This window comes from Arvicanthis niloticus, chromosome 4 (genome assembly GCF_011762505.2).
Source record: "Arvicanthis niloticus isolate mArvNil1 chromosome 4, mArvNil1.pat.X, whole genome shotgun sequence".
Taxonomy (NCBI): Eukaryota; Metazoa; Chordata; class Mammalia; order Rodentia; family Muridae; genus Arvicanthis; species Arvicanthis niloticus.
Genome location: NC_047661.1, coordinates 79,174,430 through 79,195,469, shown reverse-complemented (window position 1 = coordinate 79,195,469; position 21,040 = coordinate 79,174,430). Strand labels below are relative to the sequence as shown.

The 21,040-nt window shown below is 41.7% G+C and overlaps 1 protein-coding gene across 3 annotated transcripts in view; it reads right to left on the bottom strand.

Moving 5' to 3' along the window:
• Spag17 (sperm associated antigen 17) overlaps positions 1-21,040 on the bottom strand; it is a 206,119-nt gene that overhangs the window by 12,766 nt on the left and 172,313 nt on the right. For 2 of the 3 annotated variants that reach the window (XM_034500547.2, XM_076933023.1), the window contains exons 42-46: positions 20,018-20,114; positions 18,009-18,383; positions 14,051-14,187; positions 11,099-11,283; positions 873-933 (exon numbers count right to left, since the gene is read on the bottom strand). In XM_034500547.2, coding sequence (XP_034356438.1) covers positions 873-933; positions 11,099-11,283; positions 14,051-14,187; positions 18,009-18,383; positions 20,018-20,114 — 855 coding nt within the window. Of the gene's footprint in view, positions 1-872; positions 934-11,098; positions 11,284-14,050; positions 14,188-18,008; positions 18,384-20,017; positions 20,115-21,040 lie in introns of those variants that run through there. The other variant, XM_076933024.1, reaches the window with a different exon arrangement.

The window sequence follows — 21,040 nt, the reverse complement described above, 5'->3', positions numbered from 1 at the left end:
ACCTTCGTCCTTTGTGTTAAGAGTGCTGAAGAAAGAAAACCAATACATTTTTCATGTAACTGGGTGTGGCCGTTTCTTGGCATAGTCCCAGATTTCCTGTTTACAGATTGACATCTTTAAACTTGTGTTTTAGAGAATGTTGAAGAAATAAAACAGCTGATGACTTTAATAAAATAATGTGATTTCCTATTATTATGCTAGATAATATTTTCTGGAAAGCAAGCCAGGTTTATATAAGGTAGAAAGAATGGAATGATTATTTTCATAGAGAATATGTCACTTTTCAGAAAAACTCATTTTTTGCCTATTTATTTTATATATATGAGACCTTTTTTTCTTCCATATGTATATCTGTGTACCACATCCATGCAGTGTCTGACAAGATCAAAGAAGACATTTGGATCACCTGGAACCAGACTTACAGGTGGTCATGAGCTGCCATGTAGGTGCTATGAACTGAAGCTAGGTCTCCAGCAGGAACAACATGTACCCTTAACTACCTAGCCAACTCTCCAGTCCCCGAGAATTCAAATGTTAAAAAGGTCATTTGCACATGACTATACAACACTGTGACAAGTAAGGAAAGCTTCCCATGTGTCTAGCTGATGTTATTATTTATTTATTCTATTTGTAGCATGTTTTTGTCATGGTTCTTATGATATGGAGCCATACAGGGGACCAATCTAGGGAATCTCTTTCCTATGATACAAGAAACATTAGACCCACTTATGGTGTAGACTAAGTGTCAGAATCATATTAAATAAAGATCAGGAAAAGCCAACTGCAATATAAACATACACATTCACATGTACACACACACACACACACACACACACACACACACACACACACGCACCAACATATGGACTTACAGGCCCAGGTTTATATGTGACTTTCAGTCCAGTGCTGGGTGGGGGCTGCTTCACTCTAAACCTGCCAGGTAGGAAAATGGAAGAAAATTTAAGTCATAATGAAAACAACGCAACGAAGGAACTAGGGTGCTATAAAATCTGGAAGGTGTTAAACTAGGAGCCACAGTGTCCACACCATGAGTAACCAACCAAAGACCTTAAGATTCCAAGGAGTCCACACCATATGCAAACAACCAAAGGCCTTAAGATTACATTGAGAAAAGATTTTGGGATGCGACCATTTCATACCTGCCTTTCCGACAGTTCTTACCAGCATGAAACGGACTCCAGACTACTCCTACCCTTTGTTAGTTACAACTTGGTGACGGGCCCAGGCAGAGCGCTGCCAGTGTTTGGCTGGTGTGCGCCTTGCAGCATAGCTGTCAGTATTAATGTGAATGCTGACAGCCAGGTCATGCGGCTATAGAACAATGGCACTTTGGGGAAACAGCAGAGCGTGGGAGCTGGGCTTCCCCCTGACTCTGTGTGGGGTTTGCATGCTTAGGGAGAAGAGGGACTGAAGGAGATCTGAAAATGCTGAAGGGCTTGAGAGGTCCTGTGCTCATGTGTGCTGCTCCTGGATCTCTTTTCCTGTCTGTGCTTTGCGGACTCTGCCTGGGGATGAAAGGCCTGGAGGACTCCACAAAGGAGAGCCTGCTGTCACACTGACTCCTACCCCTCTCCTACCATCTGCTTTGCTGTCTAACCATCATAGCTGAACAAGCAGCAGGGTGGAATCTCTAAAGCTGAACCTTGTATCAGAGAGACAGGGTCTACATAGATAGAGTCTACTAGCATAGGGATAATTCTCTATTTCCTCCCACCTACTTCATAGGTAACAAACTGGAAAGAAAAAAAAAAGTCTTAGGTTGTGGCCTGGGTCCTTTTACCATGCTATTTCTTGGGGAGCCAACATCCCTGAAGGTGGGGTTCACCTCAATCAACTAAAGGGTGATAGTAACTTTCCAAATTGGATGCTTCTGCTATTTTTCTGTATTTCATTTCCATTCCAGAATCATAAACATTTTCAAAGGGTTTGTCATTATGTAAGAACTCTGCAATTGTGATATTTAGTACATTTCAATGGAAACCTTTCTGCCATACACACTGTGCTTTAGCTCAGTTCAGAACAGAACTGAGGACTCTGTAATCCTGAGTAGCTTTGACATAGATTTATAGTATATTGATCCAATAAAAATGAGTGAACTCCCAGTGTGACTCTGGTGACCTCAATAGAGTGAAGTCCTTCAGCATGGTAGAGAGAGCAATGACCTGGTTGGTATTTGAAAAGCCCAAGCCCTAGCCTCATGCTAGCCTGCAAGACCTTGAAACAGATTAGTCTGTTTCATTATATATAAGTTGTCAGAAAGCTCAAAGATTCCATCAGTTTGGGTCTAGGAAAGTATCAGGTATGTTTTCAGACCCATACATAAACTGAACTGTGGGCTTGGATGCTTATTAATAGTAAATTAGGTCTTTATAGCTAAAATTACCATCGTGCTTCAGTTATTCTTTTTGTCTCAGTCAGGCAGAAATAGTGTGATTAAAAATAGTGTGATTTCAAAATCCAAGACAAAAGCAAGTTTAAAAGAAAGGAATACAAACATCAGGCCACAACTGAGGGGATCTCTAGAAATTATCATCTGTTTTACTAGCAGAAAACTTGTGGGCCAAGAAGAAAGAGGGATTATATTCAAAATTCAAACTGCTGAAAGGAAATATCTGCCCAGCAAGGCTATCCTTCAGAAAGAATTGATTTTATAAACCAGCAAAAGCTGAGGAAATCCATTACCACTGAACTTGTCTTACAAGTGCATGAGTACAACTTAATGAGGTTCTGCAAGGAGAAACAAGGATGGAATTACCATCATGAATATGTATGTAATGATAAAACTTACTGGAAAGGGAAATGCATAATTGAATTGGAACACTCTAGTACTGTAATATTGTTAACTGTACATATTCATCATGGTCATAGCATATCTTTGTCATGAAGTTTAAAGCCAAAGTGATCAAAAATATAGAGACAATAATTAGGAAATATATGGTATAAAATGACACAAATTCTGACATCATATACCTAGATTGTGTGAAAGGCAAAGTCCCACATTTTTTGTGCATAGCGGAAGCTATTGTCAGCTTAACTTAATTATAAGATGTTTGATGAAACGGGTTGTGGTGGTGCACTCCTTTAATTATAGTACACAGAGGAAGAGCTCTGAGAATTAAAGAAAAGCCTGGTCTGCATTTCCAGATTCAGGCCAGTGAAGATACATAGTGAGACATGGCTTCAAACAAACAAATAAACAAAGTTTCGTCCAATAGCATTAGAGCCTGTGCTAAGGTGGCTCTGGCAGGACAAGCGTGTGGCAGCTTCCGTTGAAGCCTGGAGCAGCCACCAGAGGACTACTTCCAGAGTGTTTATGGGGCTTGAGGGTTTCTGCACAGACTACCTTTCCAAGGTGCCTTTCCAAATCCTTGTTTCGAGGGAAATTCCAGACATTCAGATCAAAATCCAGGTCCAGATCTCAATCTAGGTTTAGGTCCAGTAGTTTTCTATGGTACTATACAAGGTCACAATCTTGGTCCTGTTCTCATAGATGATCCAGGAGCAGATCTTACAGCCAAGATCATCAAAGTTGTTCTGGATGGCGCAGCCATTCCCCCAATGCCTTCTCAAATGCATCTTGCTGGCTATCAGGGAAAAGTGTGACTGCAGCTACAATCTTGGAATGTTTGGGTTGAGCAAGGAGATCTAAGGGAAGCCTTCTCTAAATATGGCGCTATTTGCCTTTGTGTGTACTGTGTATGGACAGGACAGGCTTTTGAGAGGATTTGTGTCTGTATATTCTGAAATGTAGATAATGCCAAGGAAGCTAAAGAGTGTGCCAAAGGAGTGGAGTTTGATGGATGTGGAATTAGAGTTTATTTCTCTTTAACAAAGACGGCACACAGCCCAACACCAGGAATTTTGGAGAGACCCCCTTTTGCCATGTGGTTGCATTTGAAGGCTTCAATCTTCACAGCACCCCAGATTTAGTAGAAAAACCTCTTAAATGAACTTTTGTACAATTGAAACATCTCAGTTATCAAAACTTGAACAGTATCTCCTTGTCACTGGCTGATAAACCCTGGAGGATTGTGACTTACGTTGTTTCCATTTCCTTCAGCTTTGTGCAGTTCTCTCGTGATTTGTATCTATATTTTCTGTTTACATGTCAATTTTAAGGGGAAGGGTAGGATTTTAAGATCTTGTTTATTGTAGATAATTTTTTTTCTCCTGTTGTAGAAAAGCATGGGTTGTACATTTGAGTGAAAAAGGCACTGTATTATTTACCAAAGGTGTATTGTTTACATTTGTTTATAAATGGATTATTTTAGTACTATAAATTTGGGCATAATTTTCAAGTTTGTTAGTACTGCTACTGCTGACATCTACCTTTCTCCTCCTCTGTCATCTTTTTATCCCCATAAATATGCAATGTGGGGTGCATAGGTCACAGACCAAACAAGGCCACCAGCATGTTCTTGTCCACACTCTGGGAACAACGTGCACTGTTTCATACACATCGGTCCCTCCAGCTTTAGTTTTTTAAATTTTTTATTTCATTTTAAAATTTAGCATTTTGTTTTAACCTTCCGGATAAGATCTGTTGAGAGTCACCATTGCATCTCAGTGAGCTCTCCCTTATTGGCCTATCTTTTTATGTATTTTGTGTACTAGATTGTCCAGGAAGTATTCTAGAAGGGATTAATGGTTTCCATTCAAAATGATGTAGTTTGTCCAAATTATTTTGCCTTTAAAATTGAAGTGAGTCAATCTCATTTTTTTTCCTGGATGATTTGAAATTGTAAGATTTGTCTAGCTAATAAATATCCTTTAGATATGAGTTTTAGAAAAGTATGCTTTGCATGTATTTTTTTTTTACAGTCCTAATTTCAACAACTGAGATGCTTCTGTTGTACAAAACAATTTATTTAAAAGGTTTTGCTGCTAGATATGCAGATGTTCTGGAGACTAAAGTGTGCTGTGAGATGCCACCACCTGACAAAAAGCAACAATAAGCAGTTTGATTATTGAAAAATCATTGTAACCTCATTGTAACCACAAGACAGCTACAGCAAGCATATAAATGATAGCATGAAGGGAGCACTTACAACCATGGAAAAGTATCAAACCACAGAGCTAGACAACCAAAGACTAAAGAAAGAAGCCAGGTACCAAACAATAAAATGGCGACCGAGTCCGTCCCTGCTCATGCTGCATGGCTAAGTCTCCCAGTCAGAAGACACCATGTGCTAGACTAGCTGAAAAGATAAACCAGAAGTAAGATCCAGCTTCCTGCTGCCTGTGAGCAAACCCCTTGAGGTTCAAGGGCACACGGGGCTGAAAGTAAAAGGGCTTTTCCTACAATTGCTAAACAAAAGATCGAAGATGGGGCTGCACAAATTTTATGACTTTGAAGGCTCACTTCAAGTCAAAAACATGGGAGAAAAGAAAGGTGGACTCATCAGGATGACATCAGTAGCCTGAAATGATTACTCAATTAGAGAAAGAATCTGGAAAATTCTGTAGAATTTAAGCCCTATGCTCCTGAACAAGCAATGGAAGAGTAAAGGGAAATTCAAAAGAGACTAGAAAGCAGGTGAAGGGAGTCAGGTGCAGGCAGACCTTGTGGGGGGCTGAGGGGGGCCCAAGAGGGAGGTTTTTCTCAAGAAATGTCTGCATTGATATGTGCACTAATCTCCTCTCAGCGACAAGCCTCCATCTTGGAGGAAGCTCCTTAAGACCCAATATGGTCTAAGGAGGTGAAATAGTCCATCCTGCTGGGAAGCACTTGTGGTATAGGAAGTAATGACTCAAAGAAGTCCCTAACTCTGACCAGATTTACCAGATCACTCCCCACCCCCAATAATATATACTCAGTAAGGACACTCCAAGACAAGCTGAGCGGACTAGAAGAGGCTCAGATCAGCCAAGACACCTGGAACGAGTGGAGATCAGGTGAGCTGCCTAAAGAGGCCCTGGCCACCTGAGCTTTCCGAAAGAGACCTTTCCCAACATGCTGAGTGGCCTGCAGGTTGGGCAATGTTCTCCAAGTTTCCAGGTTTTGTGAGCTGTGAACCCTGCCTAGGTGAGCTTTGGTGATGTAATTGTCTTTGAGTTATTTCTATTCCTGTAAGTAACCTATCACCCAATTCCTGTAATTAACCCCAATAAAGCCCACCGCTTCACCAGGATGGACTTTGACGGGCTTTTACTTTGGTTCATTGTCTGGGATGAGTAGACATTTGTTCAATGTCTCCACAGGAACAGTGTCAGACAACAATTTAAAAAGAGGAAAGAGCTGGGCAGTGGTGGCGCACGCCTTTAATCCCAGCACTTGGGAGGCAGAGGCAGGCGGATTTCTGAGTTAGAGGCCAGCCTGGTCTACAGATTGAGTTCCAGGACAGCCAAGGCTAACAGAGAAACCCTGTCTCGGAAAAACAAACAAACAAACAAACAAACAAACAAACAAACAGAAAGAGGAAAGATTTCAATTAAATAATCCAAGATTATACATCAAGGAACTAGAAAAGGATAAACCCAACTCAAATTTGCTGAAGGAAAGGATAAAAAACAAGAGCAGAATATAAATCAACAATTGACAAAAAAAGAACAGACTCAATAAAATGGAGACTTTATTTTAAAATGTAAAGAAAATTTATGGCTCTCAGCTAGCCAAAGAAAACTGAAAATGAAAACGAGAAAAACAAAAACAAAAGTTTATGAAACTTCAGAAATAAAAACTGTCACAGAGGATTATCATGAACAGTTATATACTGCCAAATAGAATAACTCTTATGAAATTTGAATATATTTCTTTAAAAAGACACAAATCATCACATAGATTGAGTCAGGACAAAAAGGAACACCTGGGCAGAAAATAATACTGAGAGAGACGGATGATTAATTCAAGGCTTCCTGTGTTAGTTGCTTTTCACATTTCTGTGACAACATGCTTAACAGAATCAGCTTAAAGAGCAAGGGTTCATTGTGGCTCACACTTGAGGCATGCAGTCAGTCCAGCACAGCGGAGGAGGCATGCCTGTGAGATGGCTGGTCACGGTGCATCTTGGGGAAGAAGAAAGACGAGTACTCATGCTCAATTTGTTCTCTCTTCTTTTATCCCTTTCAGTCAGTGTGTGTGTGTGTGTGTGTGTGTGTGTGTATGTGTGTGTAGGGTGGGTGCTCCTATATCCAAGGCGACTCTTTCGTCTCTGAAAATGCTCTCACAAGCATGCCGAGAAGTGTGTCTCCTACATGACTCTGTACAGAATAAGGTTGACCATGAAGATTAACCATTGCAAGTATATGCCCTGTCAGTCTGATCCCTAAATCACATTTAATTCCCAGCATTCCACCACTGGTCCACCTAGGCTCATGGCCACCTCAAATTGCAAAAATAAGTGTTCATTACAACTTCAGCTTCAACCCAGCACCACCTTAATAGTTCCAAGCTAGGGGAAAAAAAATCACAGGAAGACTACATATTATTGATGGACATTGATGTGAAACCCCTAGTAGCACATCAAGAATGTTATGTGTCAATTGTGTGTGTGTAAATCAGTCAGTGTAATACCTTTACATAGCCAAGATTAAAACTGATCATCTTAATTGACACACACAAAGCATCTGACAAAGTATGATGTATTTTCCTAAATACAAACTCTGAATGGTTCAAGCATGGAGGGAAAGTTGTGTCTCAACATAAGGATTTCTACAAAAGGCCAAGAGATGAAGCCTTTCCTTTTGAGGTCTGATGAAAGGCAAATGTACTCAACCAGTCCTATTTACCATAGTATGAAAAGCACTAGCATCATCCATCAGATGAGAGAAAGAAAAGGCATGCAAATTGGAAAGGGGGAGGTAAAAGTGCCTCTTTATCTAAAAGCCAGATATTGCAGGAGTAAATCTGCTAGTGTGAATAAATTGCATAAAGTTTGTTGGTACAGGGTCAACCTTCAATAGAATTTTTATCTTACACAAAGATAGCTAAAATGTTGAGAAGATGAGTTGGCATGTGATAGCACTGAAAAAACACACAATTAAACCAAGGAAATATCAATATACTCAGAGCCACAAAACACTGTGAAAGACACAGAAAGAAAGAAATGGATGCAAAGATGCCCTATGGTCATGGAATGGAAGAAAACTATCTAAATACTCACAAGAAACAAGGTATGGGAGCACAGGCAATTCCAGCACTTGAGAAGCTGAGGCAGAAGGATTGCTGTACATTCAAGGCCAGCTAATGCTAGATACTTGGAGCCTGCCTCCAAGAGAGCAAAACCAAAAGCAAAATACACACAATACTTAGCAGTATTTTTCAAACCACGATGGTTCTTCTTTGCAGCGTGTGCTGGCTGGTTTTATGCTAGCTTGACACAAGCTAGACTCACTAGAAAGGAGTGAAGAAGGTAGTCTCCATTAAGAAAACACCTCCAGGACTCCCAGTGGAGGGATAAAGACACCAAGTCACTCACAAAACCTTTGACCCAAAATTTGTCCTGCCTACAAGAAGTGCAGAGACAAAGATGAAACAGAGTAAGGGAATGTCCAACCAATGACTGGTCCAACTTGAGACCTATCTCATGGGTAAGAATCAATCCTGGATACTACTGATGATATTTCGTTAGGCTTATAGACAGGGCCATAGCATGACTGTCCTCTGAAAGGCTCTATCCAGCAACTGACTGAAACAGATGCAGATACCCACAGCCAAACATTGAACAGAGGTCAGGAACTCTTATGAAAAGCTGGGAGAAGGATTGAAGGCCCTGAAGGGGATAGGAACCCCATAGGAAGACTAACAGATTCAACTAACCTGGACCTCTGGGAGCTCTCAGAGACTGAACCACCAACCAAAGAGCACACACAGGCTGGACCAAGGCCCCAGCACATATATAGCAGATGTGCAGCTCAGTCTCCATGGGTGTCCCCCAACAAATGGAACAGGGATTGTCCTTAAAGCTGTAGCCTGACTATGGAATCTGTTCTCCAACAGGGCTGCCTTGTCTGACTTCAGTGGGGGAGGATGTGCCTACTCCTTCAGAGACTTGATGCTCCAGGTTGGGGGGATACCAGGGGAACACCCTCTCAGAGGAAGAGAGGGAAGATAGGAGGAGAGATTCTGGGAGGAGGGACATCTGGGCAGCATTTGGGATGCAAACAAACAAGCAAACAAACAAAGACCAAACTATATAATATATACTTCAAACTATAAAATTCCTGGATTAATACATAAGGGGAAAAGTCTTTCCAACAGCGACTTTGGCAGTGGTTTTGGCTCTCATATCAAAAGCCAAGGACCCAAACAAGACTAAGTAAGTAGTAATTTATCAAAGTAAAAAACTTCTGTACTTCAAATGTAACAACAAAGTAAAGTTGTATTGGAAGCAAGCAATAAGCACAGAAAAAATAACCACAAAGCTTGTTTATGATAGGTCACTTAAGTTAATAAAGAACGCATTAGATTCAGTCGTAGGAAAAAAACTAAATAATCTGATGTAAAAATGAGTGAATTGAATTAGCATTTCTCCACAGAACACATAAAATGGCCAACTAGCACATTAAAAGTTTACATTATTAATTATAAGACAAATACAAATTAAAACCATTAGGAGATGAGTATTTTAAGAGAAAACCCAAAGATAAGACATCTGATATTGGACATCTGAGCAGCCACAGGACCTGGAGACCCCTCCTTTGGGACTGTAACCAAAAGAACTAAAAATTCCATCTTGTAAGTATGGTTAAACACTGCTCTGTACCCTGCAGTGCTATTCATGACATCAAGATAGGAAAGCAACTTAGGTGCCCATCAACAGATGTGTGGATAAAAATAAGCATTGGTGGATCTAAACAATGGAATAATAATCAAACCTGAACTAAGAGATCATGCCTTTTGCTATTGCATGGATAAACCTAGAGGATAGCATGGCAAGTGAAAGAAGTCAGACTTAGGAAATGTATCACCTCACTTTCATGTGGACTCTAAAACACACAGAAATGGAGAACAAGAGTGGCTACCAGGGGTTGAATCAAGGCAGAAGGAGAAAACAGGTCAAAGTCTACAAAGGGAGGGCTGAAGAGGTAGCTCAGTGGTTAAGAGCACATACTGCTCAGTCTTCCAGAGGACCTGACTTCCACTGTCTTACTACATCCTGTAATTGCAATTCCAGGAACAATAGGTCCTTTTGCAAACAAGTCTAGAGACCTAATGTTTGTCAGGACTAGGGACAGGAAAACTGAACTATATACAAGATTCTTGCAGAGTAAGTAAATTCTGGCTGCCCTTGACACAAAAATTACTCACATCACTGCAATAATCTTTTGAGATATCTATGTGTCCTATGATATGTCATAGTTCTTAAATATTCAAAACATTTTTGAGAGCTCTTTTCCTATTAGGCACAAACAAATGCTTATTGAGGTCGTCACAGTTGGTGATTATTATAGTGTGATGGCAAATATTGATTGCCAACTTGACATCATACCTGGAAAGAGGGAACTTCAATTGAGGAGCTATATCCATCAGACTGGCCTGTAAACAAGTCTGTGGGGGCAGTTTCTTAATAAACGACTGATGGAGGAGGGCCCAGCCCACAGTGGGTGGGGCCACCCCAGGCGGGGGTTCTGGGTTCTATAGAAAAGCATGCTGGTAAGCACTGATTCCCTCATCATCTCTGCTTCATTTTCTACCTCCAGGCTCTTCCCTTGAGAGCCCTGACTTCCCTTCACAGCAGAATACAACCACAAGCTGGAATCGACCCTTACGTGCTCAAGTTACTTTTGGTCATGGTGTTTGTGGCAATAAGAGAGCAAATTAGGACATACCATTTCAAGGCCCGAGTATTAATTATTGAAGTGCTTGTACAAATTATTAGCATTTGCTAGGTTAGATCCAGAATTATGTGGCTTCTACTGAAGCATGAATAATGACGTACAGAAGGCAGGGAAGCAGCTATCACATTATCAGGGTCCAGTCTATACTGACTTGTTGAAGAATGAATGAAATGATAAAGAAATAAATGATGTGATTATTCAAAATTCAAGATGTCATTATAGTTCAGTTAATGGGCATTAACATAGGAAAGACGAGCATTAGAGGAACACAGGCAGGCACCTGGTGCCTTTGCCTCACCTGCAGAAGTCCACGCCAACATTCTTGAGCTTCACAATGGTCGCATAGGTGTGTCCTTCTTTAAGCACTCCAAACTTCACTGATGGTGGGAGAAGGTGGAACCCAAACGGGGATGCCTTTGGGTTGTAAATAGCGGCGGATGCGATGGAGGATGTATTCACTTTCCCCCCAACTGTATCTTCCACCTTTGTAGAGCAGAGACATTGACAAAAGAGGGAAGGAGAGTTTTTGATTAAAGAAAATACCACTGATACCAGAAAGGAATGACTGCTTGGCCGAGGGATGACTTATGTACAGTCTTGTGTAATCCTTACAATATTCTTATATAAATATTTTAGGTTTTGCTTTAAGGAAAATAAAGTCCAAGTTCAGAGCTGAAAAAAATCATTTGTTTGAATGCTTAAGTAGAAAAGTCTCAACCCCAGGTTCGCCTGATTCTTAGATCCATGCTTTTTCTTCTGGGGCAGTAGCTAGCCAGGGTTGGTTAGATTTCTGCAGAATCTTCCAGAATACTCAAGGTTACTGCTCCTGTTCCTTGAGTTTTAGACTCTCTGTGTCTAGTGTGGGGGGTGTTTTGCATTTAAGGCATTCTCTGTGGTTGCCAATGCTGCCGATCAGGAAGACACACAGGAAACCTCTGCTCTCTGCCTATCACTGACATCACCTGATAATGAAGCTGCAGACTCTTCTGTCCCAGATCAGACCTAGAGACTCAGACTCTGCATCTCTAACAGACTTGTATGTACTACATATGCACAGTCAAGTTTTCCAGCGTAATTATCAGTTACATATGCTTGGCAACATGACGACTCAACTGTAACATGGCAATACCATGGTGATGACCAGCGTGTGCCATGGAAGTAAAAAAGGATAATCTTTTTTTTTTTTTTCTACTTGTGAGCATAAGCAAGTATTCCTATCAGAGCTGATGGGAACACTTTATCTAAAAGGCTGTGAGGACAGATAGAAGAGAGAAACCCACTGTGGCTAAAGGAGAGCGAGCTGGGAAGGGAAGGATGAAAGAGGAACATTTTAACTAATAGATTGCTATGGCACATTTTCTTTTCTTCTTTCTTTCTTTCTTTCTTTCTTTCTTTCTTTCTTTCTTTCTTTCTTTCTTTCTTCCTTTCTTCCTTTCTTCCTTTCTTCCTTTCTTCTTCTTCTTTTTTTTTTTTTTTTTGATTTTTCTAGACAAGGTTTCTCTGTGTAGCCCTGGCTGTCCTGGAACTCACTCTGTAGACCAGGCTGGCCTCGAACTCAGAAATCTGCCTGCCTCTGCCTCCCAAGTGCTGGGATTAAAGGCATGCGCCACCACTGCCCGGCGGCCCATTTTCAATATGAGGTGCTCTTTGTGCTTGTCAGAGTCATAGAGAAAGAGAGGTGCTGGGCCTTTTTCCCTCCTTGGGTGTTGGCTGCTGTGCTTACTGGTCTCAGAACATTGAGAGCTGAAAGTTACAGGTCTGTAATGTGACTGAGTCCATGATCAAAAAAGAGGGAAGTCTCAAGTCCCAAATTATTTATCAGCTAAAGCTTTGTACCCTAAGCTAACAAGGTGAGGAATCTGGGAAGGGGGCATGTCCTGACCTATAGGGGAAGAGAACAGGAATTTCTTATGATAGGGCAGGTTGGGCATGATGACTGTGACACAGGATGGCAACCTTAAAAACCACTATTTTACCAGATGATCATGCCAGCCAGTTTTCTCTCTCTCTTTTTTTTTTTTCTATGCTGGCATCCCATTATGTAGAATTATATATTGAAAACTCCTTCATTTCTAGTAAACTCTTGAATTTATTATTTTATTTCCAATAACATGAGACCATACTTTGTGTTAGCTCAAGGTCTTTGGCTGTTATCCTAAGCTTCGTTTAGTGAATGGTCTTGGGTTTTAGGTTCAGGGGTATAGTCCTCCTTTGAAGTAGGAGATTATCAGAAGAGTTATTAATGCCATAGACAGACAGGCTGACAGCACCAAGGGGAAAGCTTGGAGAAGAGTTCAGGCCCACATAGATAGAGAGCCTCAGCTTTAAAACAGGATTTCCGTGAGATTACAGCTGACCCTGTCCAACCTTACTGGTCAGCCACAACCCAGAGAGAAATGTTTGCAAAGACAGCCATCTCCCAAGATGATCTGTCTTCCCTGAAGCAGGCAATTCCAGCAGACGACAAATCTACACATAGCCCCCAGAGCCACATCAACTCCCCTAATCCCAAGTCTCCCTGTACCCCTATAACAGGTCCCAGCTAGCTTTTTTCTTTGCAAACTCCCTTCATTCCCTGAGGAGGGTTCTCCTAATGATGTGTGTTAGTGAACACAGTCCTGTCTGTCGAAGTCAGACTCTGGATTCTTTCTGTCTTTTGTCACTTTATGCTACTTTGGATATCTAACGTGTGACAGAGTAGTGGATCCCTTCGTACAGGTTTCAGAGGACATGGTTGGGTGGGAAGATCATAAAGTTTCCTTTCCCTTTGGCCCAAGGTTGACAGTTCATAGGAGTGCCCAGGCAGTATTGAAAGAATAGCAGGTGACAAGAGACAGCCCTAGTGGCTGTCCTTCCTTAAGTGAGGGTGCACAGGCAGAGGGGGCAAGGTTCAAGAACAAGTGTTTTTAAGTTTTCAAACATTAAAGACTGTAGTTTGAGGACTTATCACTATTTAACCAGAATGGAGGGACTTTACAAAATGGCATAGCCCTGGCTGACAAGCAGAAGGGAGGCCAATAATGCCTGTAAATGACAGACAGCACCTGAATTATTCTTCCCAAAGTGACCATGCCCAGGGACCTGCCAGCCAGCTGGTGAGACTCAGAAGCTGGTGCGAGCCAGTGGCAGCAGAGCACTTCGTGTCTTGTGCTCCTGTGAAGGAATGGTAGGGGCACAGAGCTGGCACGAATCTCAAAGCATTTCAACTGTACAGAATGCCCTGGGAGACTTGCCCAAGCATCTCTGTTACCTTGGCGTGAGGCTGAGACTTGGGCTTGGAGCTCATCAAGTAATGAGGTAACCTCACTTTCTCCTTTCTTGCTTGTCCAGTAACATCCTGCAGCAATGACTGGGTTGGAATTTTGATCGGCATAAAAATGTCTGGTTCTGTGAGAGAACAAGTTTAAGTTAGAGTACATCTGAGGTATTGTTACAACATAGAAGAGCATGGACCAGGCTGGAAACTTCTCCAGTCATCCCTTTCTTTGTAATTACTGTTTACTTTACTATTATATAATAATATATTAATATATTTACTTTATTATTTATGTGCATGTGGGTGTGTTTATGTGTGTACAATTGTTAGTGTATGGTATGTGTGCACATGTATATGCATGTGTGTGTGTGTGTGTGGGGGGAGGCAGGTGTCCCAGAGCCTAGAAGGCAGCACTGGATCTTCTGGAGGCTGAGCTATCTCTCCAGCCCTGTCTTTAAGCCTTTATTTAAAGAAATAAAACCTTTCATTCATCCTCCATTTTCCATTCGTTCATTCTTCTAGGTAGTTCTATGAACATTGCCTCTCTCTGTTCCTTTTAGCTTCTCTGAGATGGCAGGCAGGTGCTGGTAGCACCATTAAACAATAGAATTCCACATTTTCAAGTAACTTCCCTATGACCAGCTCATCTTACACTTTGGGATTCAGGATCCTTTTCATTAAGTTAACAAGGGTAGCTAGTGAAACACTGACTTTGGAAGATTTCCTGCTACTAAGGGGACCCACCTTAAAAAAAAGTCAACTCTATTCCAATTCCTATAGCTCTAAAACCTGGCATAGTAATAATAAATGAATGAAACCAGAGGTTTGAATTCTTAGCTTGGTAACTTTTTCCCCTCAGTCATTTGAAGGTGGGTGCAGAAGTGACTAACCCATAGGCCACAGCTGTGTATATTAGCTCCAAATATTCAGGAGGGCTGAACTAAAATTTCTTTTGAAATCATTCTATTTAAACATCTTTTGTTGGGGAAGGGGTGCCGGAGAGGTGGCTTGGTGGTTAAGAGCACTTGCAGCTCTTCCGGAGGATCTAATTGGATGATCCCAGTGTTTATGTGGGATAGCTCACAACCACCTGTAATTCCAGCTCCAAGGCTCTGACACCCCTCCCCCCATTTTTTCTCTGCAGATACTTGTATACAAGTAAGTATCAGACAACCACCACGCACAGGCACATGTATACAAATTGGCGGGCAGAATTCAAATCACAAAGCAGGGATCACTTGAGCAAGCATGATCTACAGGCAAGTACCACACTAAGAACTAGTTCTACAGAGACATTTTGTCCTTGTAAAACCATCTAAGTGAGAGCCCTGGGAGCATTGAGCTGCCATGGGGAGCTGTGGAGGGGTTGAAAGGATTGGGAGTATGGGTGGGGGTGAGGGTGGGGGGAATTAGCATGCCGTGAGGGGGGCTGAGGGGGCTGAAGGGGACCTTTAGCCTGTGTGCTCAGTGGGCCAGCTATTCCCCCTTGAAGTTGCACTTCTACCCTACAGGCATCTGGGACCGTGGCATTCTGGTTTGTGTCATTGGGACTGCACATGTCCAAAGCAGAGCCATATGGCCTATTCCTGGATAATTCTATGAAAGTTGATGGGGACACTGCCACTTTGCCTATTGACTTTTGGCCTGGAAGAGTTGGAAACTTGGGCCTCTAGGGTCAGGATCCCTGCTGCATGGGAATGAGCTGCCCTTTGTGGGTGAGAATCAGACCAAAGGAAGCCAAGGGTGGGACAAAAGGAAGACAGGGAGAATGTGAAGGCAAACAAGCTGGCAGACACGCATTTGTGGGCTGCCTTGCCTTGGAGCCAGAGGTGGCTGTCTGTGGGGCTGCCCCCGATGCCTGTTTTCTGGTTTGCTTTTGAACAGGAGTAAATCTACTACCTCTCCCCATTTTAGTTGACTTTGAATTTTCTCATTAAAAATTAAGAAGTTTCAGTGAATACAGCTACAATATTCTCTCTCTCTCTCTCTTCCTTCCTTCCTTCCTTCCTTCCTTCCTTCCTTCCTTCCTTCCTTCCTTCTTTCCTTCCTTCCTTCCCTCCCCCATCTTTCTGTCTCTGTCTCTCTCTGTCTCTGTCTCTCTCCATCTGTCTCCATCCTTCCCTTCCCCACCTCTCTGTGTCTCTGTGTCTCTGTCTCTGTCTGTCTGTCTGTCTGTCTGTCTGTCTGTCTGTCTGTCTGTCTGTCTGTCTCTTTACAGATGAGGAACATTGATATTCAGAAGATAAATTGCCTAAGAAGCTGTAATGAGTGTCAGGTAGAATGTGAACCCCAGTGAGTCAGATTCCACAGGACACCAAACCTATCTGGGCACCATCATCTCAGGGTAGCTCCTGGAATAACGGATTCCTGGACCTAGGTCAGACAGGTCCTGTTGTCAATCAGAAGCAAGCAGAATCTCTGGAGGTGGAGCTCAGTAGTTACTGTTCTGCTGTCTGTGGGCTGCCATTCTTCATGGAGGCAGTCCTTCTGACAGCTTTATTCAATGGATGCTAATTAACGTCTCACAATATGATTACTCCCAATGAGGAGGAGTTTGCCATGTGCTGTGTGCTACACCAAGAAGTTCATGTATATTAAGCAATTCACAACTCTCCTATGCATGTAGCCATGTGCATATCATGATTTCTGCCTAGCAGAAAAGGAGACAGAGCACTAGAAATTCTTTGCCCCACAGCATGTTATATAAGCCAAGTTTTGGATCAACCTTGATTCTTCTTTTTTTCTCAAATACCCATTCAGTTGACCAGCTCTAATGGACTCACTTTAGTGATAATTTCCAAGTAATTATTTTTTTTTTTTTACCATTTTTCTCTGTGTGTATGTTGTATATATATGTCCACATTCCTCTCTCTCTCTCTCTCTCTCTCTCTCTCTCTCTCTCTCTCTCTCTCTCTCTCTCTCTCTGCTCTGTGTGTGTGTATATAAAGTGTGTGTGTGCGTGCATGTGCACAGGTATGCAGAGGCTAGACGTTGCTGTTGGGTATTTTTCTCAACTGCTTTCCACTTTAACTCTTGAGACATGGTCTCTCTCTGAACTGGATGGTCACCAAATTTGGCTGGACTTGCTGGTCAGCAAGCTCCGGGATCCTCTTACCTCTACCTCCGCAGCTCTGGAATGACAGGGATGCAGTGTCACATGTAGCTCTTCACATATAGGTTTCTGGATGACTGACCTCAGGGACCACCATGCTGCACACAAGCAGGTTACCGCCTACTTCTCTTCATTGCCACTTTGCCTGTGTTAATCCAACTCTTTGTTGATTCTTTCCTGCACAGTTTCTGTCATTTGCTGCTGTCCCTGCCTTTTTCTACTCATTCCTTCCCTTCTCACAGGCTCACGCTATCACAACTAGCACAAGTATCTTTTATGTCTTTGTGAGTACTTGTGATACACAGTCTTGCTATGTTGTTCAGGCTGACCTAAACTTACAATCCTCCTGTCTCAGCTTCTCAAGTAGGTGTAACATCTCCTTTTAAAATTTTATGAGTGTGAGTGTTTTGCCTGCATGTATGTCTATGTACTCCATGAATACCTGTTCCCCAAGGTAGCCAGAAGAGGGCGTTGGGTACCTTGAAACTGGAATAGAATCCAAGTATTCTAGGGAAGCAGCCAGTGCCACCTCCCCTCCCCCATGTCTGAGTAACCTTTTAATATATAAACTATACATACATGTAATTACATATATTATAAATATATATATAATATAAATATATAAACTGTGTGATGCCAGGGGGAAGGGTCAGTCAGTGAAGCATTTCCTGTGCATGAAGACCCGAGCTGGGATTCTCAGCAGCCATGTAAAATGCTAGGTATGGCAGCATGTGCCTGAAATCTCAGTGCTGGAGACAAGATGGGAGGATCCTGCATTCTGAAGACAGAAAACATTTACTTTGAACCTGTGAGATAAAGAAAGCATACAATGGTACCTACCTTCAGTAGGCGGTCTGGCAACATTTTCAATGTGGCTCTGGCTAGCAGACTCCTTGGTAGATTTTATTAGATTTTCAATTTGGTTCTGGCTAGCAGACTTCTTGGTAGATTTTTTAAACTTCTCAATGAGGTTTTGGCTAGCAGATTCCTTAGTATCTTTGGTTTCAACTTCAGTTTTACTTTGACTATCAGACTCGTTGAGATATTTCATTAAATTTTCATATTGGTCTTGGGAAGAAGAGGTCTGGAGAGATTTGGTTACATATTCAGTTTCTTTTTGGCTAGTAGACTCTTGGATATTCTCAGCAACCTCCTGGTTTGAAAGGAGACGTGTATTTGAGGCTTCTTTTTCTGCATCTACAGTTAGTGTAGAATCTAAAAGCCCAAAACAATGAAAGTTACATTATGGCCAATGACACAGAGACAACTGACGCTTATACAAACAACACTAAACAATGTGTTTCTCAATGAGCAGAGTACCTCCCCATTCTCCTGAAAAAGAATCCCTATGAGCATATCATTGAGAGAGAGTCCTCATAATATGATCCTGGTAGTGTCTGCAGAGTGCATACTCCTAGGAGCTGGCTGGATCTTGTGGGCAGAAGGACCAGATGGAGCTGTCACCATGCTGTGTTACCAAGAGGCCAAACAATCTGCCTCTGCCTTTACCTGCTAAACAAAAATGACTTCCAACATATTCATTACTGTGAAAATGCATCTCTTCATTAGAATATGTATCTTTAAGAAACAGTTACAATATGAAACAAAATTAAATATACTTATGATTGGGAAGGCAAATAGATATAAAGCTGCTTAAAGACTGTCTTGAAAGCCTTTTGTCCTTTCAAGGAGTGGGCTGTGGAGAGCTTGATAACTCAGAACCATCAGCTCAGGATTACTGATCTCTCCTCACCACAATTACAAGTTGGTTTTCTAACCCCGAACTTTGCTTTGCAAGCTCTGTTAAAAATTTCATTTTTTTTTTTTTTTTGTTTTGACCATGCACATTCGGGGTAGATGGACTGTAGGTATAACATTATGCAGTGGAAAGTTCTTCTCTTTGGGTCTCCTCACTATTCAGCTTACTGAGAAGAAAGGCTACGTTCCATTTCAATGTCAACCCTCTCGGCCTCTTGGCACACATCTGCTGAGAATACAGACATTCTCTTTTGTCTCCATGCTCCATTATTATACCTAAGAAACGGACAATTCCAACATGTTCTCTGATATATACAGTTCCCTAATAAAACTTGTGCATTTCTACCGTTGGTTGATTACATGATGTTTTGATGTCATATGGTCTCTTCTGAATGACAGCTGTCCCATCTTTTTGGTTTCATGATACTGACTCTTGAGTGTGTGTGTGGTGCTAGGTACTAAACCTAAGGTCACATGCCTGTTAGCCAGGGGTTCTATGATTGAACAACATATACATCCTGACCCTGACTTGTTTGGAGAGACCAAGCCATTTGTATTGTATAATGCCTACTGACTGGTACACATTTGTCAATTATGTTCCCTTGGTTTGATTCAGATTAAGGATTTTTGACATGAATTTAATAGAATTACTGTGTACACTGAACTCTGGGAGGAAGGCCCTTGATGATAGGAAGTCTTACCTTTGATAAAAATTTAACTACTTGGCTAAGGTATAAAATGCTGTATTTTTGTGGGTCATGAATATTTACTTTACTTGTTGTAATTAACAAGCACGTGAGTTATGTTGAGACCACGTGAATTCTCTAGTCTCACCAAAACCTCTCATTTGTCCTGTGGTTAGTTTGATCTTTCAAATGTTTTAGGCAAAAATAATGGATTTGAAATTCAATTTCTATCATGCTCTCTTTATATAACTCCAACATATTTGTATCATGTAGCAAATAGCAAATTTGCTTACCAGCTGTCACTGAGATAACAGATGTGAGAACCAGCTACATCTTAAAGGGTTGTATTGGGTGTGGGTCAGTTCAGTTTAGGTGATAAGCATGGGTACCATATTAACATCTTACCTGAGTGAAGATCCAGAAGACCAGCTGTCTTGGCTTCAGCCTCATCTTTCTTTGTAAACGGAGGCAGGTTTTTGGAAAGCTTCTCCAGATAATCATACTTAAGGGAAAAGCCACAAGACTTATGTCAGATACACACTTATTTTATGTTAACTGTCACAGATATGCTAGCTAAGATGATGGGCAGTGGTGACAAGGCCCTGAAGGTGAGACTAAATTTCTGCAAGAGAAACAAAGAATTCTGGGTGTTGTTAACTAGTCATGGTTTCGGGAACTTCCTCTGATTAATAATAGTATCTTGAAATTTCGAGAACTCCAGGGCATTGTGCACACATGAAAGTGTTCACTTGGCATTGTGGTTTCATCGGGGGGCAGTGAGGGGCAGGCCAGTGTGCAGCTAGGGTCATAGGAATGGACTTGCATGGAAGAGGAAAACATTCAGTGTCTGTGGGCTTCTAAGAACTTGCAGTAAGTTAATGGTGTTTTAACAGTTGATGGCTGAGAAAATTCTAATGAAATAAAACATCAAATTGGAGTTTATGGTGGTTTGAATATGCTTGGCTCAGGGAGTGGCACTATTTAGAGGTGCAGCCTTGTTGGAGTAGGTGTGTCACTGTGGGTGTAGGCTTTAATAACTTTCTCCTAGCTGCCTGAAAGCCAGTCTTCTCCTGGCAGCCATCAAATGAAGATGTGGAACTCTCAGCTCCTCCTGCACCATGCCTGCCTGAATGATGCCCTGCTCCCACCTTGACTGAACCTCTGAACCTGTAAGCCAGCCCCAATTAAATGTTGTCCTTATAAGAGTTGCCTTGGTCATGGTGTCTGTTCACAGCAGTAAAGCCCTAACTAAGATAGAGTTTGTTATCAGCTGGTTAATCAGCAACAGAGAGTACTTGGCTTAAAGAAGAGCTTAGAAGGTAAGAGGCAGAATGATTAATGGTCACATGCAAGGGAGAGAAGAGAGTGACAGTCACACATGGGTAGAGATTTTATCGTGTGTACTTGTGCAAACACAGATTTGAAGTG